The 7,500-nt window shown below is 42.1% G+C and overlaps 1 protein-coding gene across 2 annotated transcripts in view; it reads right to left on the bottom strand.

The window, feature by feature from the left end:
* The window catches only part of LOC119597754 (sulfotransferase 1C4-like), a 7,485-nt gene extending 2,853 nt beyond the window's left edge, over window positions 1–4,632 (bottom strand). Inside the window, exons 1-3 of one of the 2 annotated variants that reach the window (XM_037947366.1) lie at window positions 4,486–4,632; window positions 636–785; window positions 258–441 (exon numbers count right to left, since the gene is read on the bottom strand). In XM_037947366.1, coding sequence (XP_037803294.1) covers window positions 258–441; window positions 636–766 — 315 coding nt within the window. In that variant the 5' untranslated portion in view covers window positions 767–785; window positions 4,486–4,632. Of the gene's footprint in view, window positions 1–257; window positions 442–635; window positions 786–1,502; window positions 1,521–4,485 lie in introns of those variants that run through there. The other variant, XM_037947367.1, reaches the window with a different exon arrangement.
* Between the last annotated feature and the right edge of the window lie 2,868 nt (window positions 4,633–7,500).

Genomic DNA, 7,500 nt, shown 5'->3' on the forward strand with positions numbered 1-7,500 from the left:
GGAACTATAGAAATGAAACAAAAATAAATCTATAAATGAAATAATAAAACGTATGTAACAGAATATATAAGGAGAAATAGAATATGTAAGGAGAGGCATGCATTCTCCATTACTTATCTTAACGTTTATGCAAAATATGAAAATGATTCCATTCTATTTTTAACGCGAAAAAGGGAATATCCAAAGTTTCATAGGACCAGAGTCGCGGTTCAGGGAGAAAAAGCGTAAACGTACAGCAACAAGAAATAACAACCCACGTCATCAAGAACGAACACACGTTCGTTGGTGTGTCCCTTCAGCGGGAGTTGGAACTGGTCCAGGTGCGTCATGGCCCACACGAGCTCTATGGTCCACAGCGTTCCACTCTTAGGGTATGTGGTCACCACGATGTCGTCGCTCCGGTACTTGAAGTTGTACAGTTTTTCCGCCAACTTCTTGTACCTGTCAGATGCCAAAAGATAGATACATGTGTAGACACACGGATACGTACCCGCTCGCACGCACGCACGCACTCACTCACACAGATACATATCTACTACTGATACATATCTACTACTGATACATATCTACTACTGATACATATCTACTATATATATGTGTGTGTATGTTTGACACAGGATAGCTCAAGAAATTACGATTCGGGCAGAAGGACGTTGCCAGGCTGAGTGTAGACGAACTTCAGGGCAGTACGGAGTCCTTGAGCCTCTCGTTGCTGGAGAATCTCCTCCGGCAGATCGTTCACTGTAAATGGGAGTTTCAGTGCCATGGCCGATCCGCTCTCAACGCTGTGGAGACAAAGAACGGATACAGAGTGGAGGTTCGTATTCTTAGATGTTGACTTATAGTGTATGAAAGTCACACGAAAAGAAAAATATATACAGACGTACATGTATACATGTATACATGCGTGTGTATGTATGTATGTATGTATGTATGTATGTATGTATGTATGTATGTATGTATGTATGTATGTATGTATGTATGTATGTATGTATGTATGCATGCATGCATGTATTATCACGACTAGAGTGCATCAACGAGCAATGGCCAGTTACACAATGGCCCGATATGGCCAAGCTCAACTCCCGTCGTAGATAAAGATTGTTCAGAATGCACAATCATCGTTAGGTCTCAGCATGCTTCCTTATCTCGTTATTATACCTTTTTCTTAGATTAAGTTTCCATTGTGATTTCTAGTTATTTAACAGTAAATTAAGCATCTTATATAGTCACTTGATAATTATTATTTTTGTGTAATAGAATATATATTTAATCCGTTATGTCAATATTCTCCGGAACTTAATTCAACTGCAACTCGTTTTATTCAATAAATTCAGTTAGCTATATTCTTAAGAAAGAATAAAGAAAAAAACACACGTAATTGCTTATTTACTCACGGAATATATTTACAAAGAAAAGAGAACCCATTACCAATTCTACCTATTTAAAGTCTACATAATCTTGTAAAATTTAACCCTCATCCTATCAAAGGCAAGACAAACCTAAGGAATTACAAAGGAGTGGCGCCCGTGGAAGAGAGTAAACAGGCGGGTCGCCACCTCATCACCAGCTTACGCGCATGCGCAGCAGTGCTGGTGGTGGTGTCTAAGCAAGGCACTTCAAACTAGGTGGCTGAGTAACAACCACTAAGACCGTGGGTCGTGAATGTATATATATATATGTGTGTGTGTGTGTGTGTGTGTGTGTGTGTGTGTGTGTGTGTGTGTGTGTGTGTGTGTGTGTGTGTGTGTGTGTGTGTGTGTGTGTGTATATATATATATATATATATATATATATATATATATATATATATATATATATATATTGCTAGTAAAATATGAAGTAACTAGCAAATGATGGCGTGCATTCAACTTTTCACTACCAGTGGTTGTTGGCCCATTAGTCGCCGATGGCCATATCCACTAAAATTTTAGTTTAGTAATAGTGTTTCGACACAGCTGTCTTCACAAGTGCTTGGTCGCTATAGAACCATTTATTACTCACACTTATCTAACCTGTTTACCCTTTTCCTTGATTTTCATAAAGATTCTCTTTTACCGTTTTATTGTTATTAGTATTTTAATAACATTATAATAAGCATAAAATCAATAATATTTATAACAGTATCGATCTTATTAAACATCCCGAAAATTCAAGGAATGGTGAAGTTAGGTGATCACGTACAGAGCCATCTGCAGCAAATATCATGAAAAGACCTGCAAAGGATATCCTTCACCAACATGCACATTCCTTATGTTGGATTCCATGCTGAATGAATGGAGTGGAGGAAGGGCGAGGGAATGCCTTTGATAAATTATATGGAACTGAAAAAAAAAAACTTTTAAATGTTATGCTTTTTCCCAGATGGCCTAAACGAACTCTTGGCCATACCCTTGTAAATGTCATTACTTACCACAATGAAACCATTCCAGGTTTCAAGGGGTAAGATTCACAATGGGAATGGCCTGCTGCGCGAGTGTTTGTTTGTAATAATAAGCATAATTGTGTATTTTGTGATTTTTTTTAAAATCGGTATTCAGATTTATATTGATAGTTTTGGCATTACTGGGTACGCTGCTTGCATTACGTAACACCATGTTCAAATGCTTCTCAATAATGATAATGTTCTGTGTTGTATCAAATCATATAACAGTAGCTGACTGTTATATCTTTTATAATTATTACTAAGGGGAAGAGGGTATGTGGAAGATACTAAGAATGTACAACAGGTACTTGGGAAGGGGGAGGGGGGGAGGTAGGAAATCCCTGACCACTTAGCTTCAGGTGGACTAAGCTTCCCTACTCTTTGGAGATTTCAGCAGTTTCCGCAGGCTTCAGCAGTTTCATGAGGAAGGCCCTTATTGTTCTTCAAAACAGTGATAGTGCATTGTGACACATCTACATAAATCCAAGTTCTGACTCAGACATTCTTCAATGTTGACCTGTTCAGGTTCATTTAATGCGCAAATGAATTTCACTTGACAGGTAATGTAACATTTACAGACGACCTACTGTTTGCTTGGGCTTTACAGTAAGTGGAGTGCATTGATATGTGGATTGGTTCTAGCATATTCAAGTGGCGGCTGATCACATCACAATCAAGATATCACATTGTTGAAGAAGCATCTATTCCCAACTGCAGTGGCTGATTCTATAGGCCTTAAACACCGTGGCGTGTTTCCTTGATTTGCCTCCAGAGCCCCTTGAGTCTGGGCGTGTGAGATCCATCCGGAAAAGAACATTTGTTTCATAACTGCTCAAGAGATACAGTATCCATCAGAGACAAAATCGTTGTTGCAAATTAGCTAACAGAATCCATGGCTGAGATCACTGCAGTTTGTTATACTGCTCATTTTTCTAGTGTTAGTACAGGAAGTCGCTTAGTGTTGTCTTTTCTTTAGAAATTCAGCAGACTTTCCATACAACCGGTCTCTTACACGCAGGGAAATGAGTTATGTCCCTACTGTCCAAGTTGGACCATTTCAACAGGATCCTCAGAATAGCCACGGTACCAGCCGCATGGAAAAAAGCTGTAATCATTGATGCGATTTTATCAGTGGACCACAGAAGTTATTGCTCTCACCTACTGCCTCTACAAGGTGGTGGGGGATATTATCAACTCTTAGGTTGAAGTGTTGACTCCAGAACATTACCTTTGCGTTTATCTTATATTTATCTGTACTGTAAAACACTATCTATTTATAAAGAATGACCGTTGCAATTGATTTGAACGTGATTCTGTTTTATACTTATTACCAATGGTACTTTAAGGACCATTCCTTGGCAAGAACACATGTGAATACCAGTAAATTAGACTAGGTAGTGTGTAACTTTCCATAAATTTAATTCTAAAAAAATAAATACAATGACTACACATTTCCACGGAAAAGGTGGATATGGCGTCTATTCGTCTTCATTTATTTAAAAAAATAATCTGTCCATGAGGCAAAGGCCTTTGATCTTCCAAAGGTGCTCAGCTTCAAATGTTTGAAGATTAACATGCATATTTTCGAATGTTCGCTGTATTCCGCCTACCCCCACCACCCTCAGTGTTGTAAAAAAAAAGTGTACATCATACGCAAACATAAAAAGAATGGGAGAGTGTTACTGTAGCCTTCAACGATGTGAAATTATGCAACAAACTGGTGTTAATAATCGCACAGTGACAAATGAAGGAAGAAAAAGCCTTTCACAGGAGGCGCGCCTCTCCAAGCAACAAATGCATGTGTTTATACAATGTTTGTGCACATAATGTATATACATAGACACACGCGCGCGCGCGCGCGCGCGCGCGCGCGTGTGTGTGTGTGTGTGTGTGTGTGTATAATGCCTACATATATAAATTTATATATTTACGCTGTATGCATGTTTGTATGAAGTCGCGCACGCGTATTGGTAAATTGGTGTGTTGGAACAGGCACAGTAACAGACACACAGAAAATGAGAGTACAGAGCAACAGTGTGCACAGTACGTATTAGTTTTACCTTCTTAAACCCCAGTAATAAGGAATTTTATGCTTTGGAGAGACAAATGCCTTAAATGCAAGTCTTCTTCTCACCAGGAACACAAGGAGACTGGTAACAGCGCAGCCATATGACCTTGGTGCTTGCTGCACTTATGCTGCGTTCGAAACTCCTTATCTTGCTCGTCCAAACAAATTGTCAGGACCAATAGGTGTCTTTATTTTACACGCTGCATAGATTCTGTAACTACTCTACTGCACAGATAACTCACCTACAAGCAACAGACACAAAAATACCCTTTGATAACAACAATAAAGGGCCATAAAATTACCTATCAATATCTGCAACTGTCACTGTTTACATACAAATGCTATTGTGACGTCATCTCGTCCTGCTCGACCGGCACCGAACCAGGGCGTTGTTGTTGTTGTTTGAGATTTGCGAAGTTCTGGCTTCGCCCGGGCATTCATACATATGGCCCGGCCTGTGTCAGCTATTTATGACTGTCTCATTTTGCTCTCTGACACTTTATGCTTACCGTGGAGGCGGGATTGCCAGCAGGCGCTCCTGCCGCTATGGTGTAAGCATTCGGCATAATCTCATTACCAGGCGAGATGGAGGAGATGGACGAGGTGGATAACTTGTATAGGACGGGAAAGTAGGGTTACGAGCGGTCAAACATCTTGTCCATCTTTTCTTATTTGTTGCACGAGGGGTTCCGAACGTAGCGAGGAGCCGATAAAATAATTGTCTGGGTTTCCGAACGTAGCGAGGAGCCGATAAAATAATTGTCTGGGTTTTCGAATGTGACTTTGATTGCAATGGGTGACTATCAACCAAGCACTATCCATCTCTCTCTCTCTCTCTCTCTCTCTCTCTCTCTCTCTCTCTCTCTCTCTCTCTCTCTCTCTCTCTCTCTCTCTCTCTCTCTCTCTCTCTCGCACACACAAAAACACGCGCGCACACACACACACACACACACACACACACACACACACACACACACACACACACACACACACACACATATATATATATATATATATATATATATATATATATATATATATATATATATATATATATATATATATAATGAGCACAGTGTATTCCGGACACACCATTGGCCTTGAGCAAAATATACATAATTCGCAGTAAAGTAAGTTCTCTTAAGGGCAAAAAAAAAGGATTTACAAAACAAAATAATAATGATAATAAAAAGAAGAGATTGTTGTACTGTACGATAGAATTGAGTGTCGATTTGCCTCATTTCAGTAGACAGTTTGTGGACTATGTATATCAGTGTGGATTTAGTCTTGAAATTAGCATATAAAATTTAGAATCATTGAGATGTAAACAAAGGGCCTTATGTAAACCACCAGGAATTTGGCAAAGAATATTATACATACAAGATATCATACGCTTAATAAATTTCGTTCAAACAACTAATAAAAATAAACCGCAACATTCTCTCTTTTTGCTTCCTCTGTTCTTTCTATTCTTTCATTTTCCTCCGTGACGTAATCCTCCCTTCTTTCACTCCTTCCTTCAAGTATAAACAAAACACTAATACATATAGTGGCGGTGGCAACTCATAAGAATTACCGTGAAAATAACAATAGATATGATTCGATAATATTGATGGCAATGGTAGTGATAACAATAATCATAATATATTAACAATGGCAACATTTATAGTATATGTAATAACAATTATAATAATCAAGATAATTTATAACAAGTGATGATAATTTTAGTAATACTACCGTTGATGATAGTGATTATGGCATTGATTTCATAATATATATATATATATATATATATATATATATATATATATATATATATATATATATATATATATCTGTTTAGAAATTCTACAGGATAGGCATAACATATTTTCTTTTACTGTCTTGTGGCTACATTTTGATGACATACAGATCAATCTTGTATTCTCAGCCGTAACTACCGGTTAATTGGGTCACAAACAAGATGGTTCCCTGTGACTGCCTCCTTTGCCGAGTTCCCTCGCCCAAAGACCTCTCGCTATTTCTCCGCAGCGCTATAAATGCTGTCACTGCGCTTTCACCACTATCAGTGTCCGCTTTCTTATCTTATCGTAAAGTGCCAGTCATGTCTCTCTTTGCGAAGAGCCTCGAGCGGGAGTCGGTGTGTCTGGTGAGCAGCTCCGGCGACGTGGTGAGGGTGCCGCGCGGCCTGCTCGTCAGCGCCTCGCCTCTCCTCGAGGGCGCTCTCGATGGCTGCGCTTCGCCTGTGCTGCTGATGCCCGACGTGACGCCCAAGCAGATGACCTGGCTGCTGCGACGCCTGCAGGGGGAGGTCCTGGAAGAAGCTGAGGAGGAGCTCTCGGACATCGCTTGGCGATACAACATCGCCTTGCCTTCCGCCAACGAAGTCCCGCTTCCTCTCAAGAAGCGCCACGTGGACTTCACGCCCCCGTCCTCGCCCGAGAGTCAGGCGAGCCTCGAAGAATCCCCTCGCGCTACGCCGTCACCGCCTCCAGGGGATCTCCGCAGCCACGGCGCCCATACCGATCCGAGGGAAGTTCAAGGGAATGCGCGGGCGACGCCCTCCCCGCCTGTGCACAGCCCCTCCGCCCTTTCGACACCCTCTCCGAGCCCCGTGCTGCCGGCCTTTCCCCTCCTGCCCTATATGCTCGCTCGGGGCCTAGTCCCCTCTCCCCACCCGGCGGCCCTCTACGGCTTGCAACACCTCCTTCCGCACTTCCCTGGCGCCCACGGTCCCTCCCCCGCCACTCCTGCTGCAGGACAGCGGACCCCGGTCGGCGCCCCTCGACCCCCAGCTGAGGGATCCAGGGCCTACGTGACGTGCGAGGACTGCGGGAAGGAGATCCTGGAGACGAGCATCCACACCCACCGCCGGCGACACCACAGGCAGCTTCTGGAGCCGGTGCTGTGCTGCGGCGAGCGGTTCCCCACGCGGTGGCACCTCAGCGCCCACCGCCGCTCCGCCCATTCACGCTCCGCCCAGATGCATGGCGGAAGTCACGCCCGA

Source organism: Penaeus monodon, chromosome 40, assembly GCF_015228065.2.
Source record: "Penaeus monodon isolate SGIC_2016 chromosome 40, NSTDA_Pmon_1, whole genome shotgun sequence".
Taxonomy (NCBI): Eukaryota; Metazoa; Arthropoda; class Malacostraca; order Decapoda; family Penaeidae; genus Penaeus; species Penaeus monodon.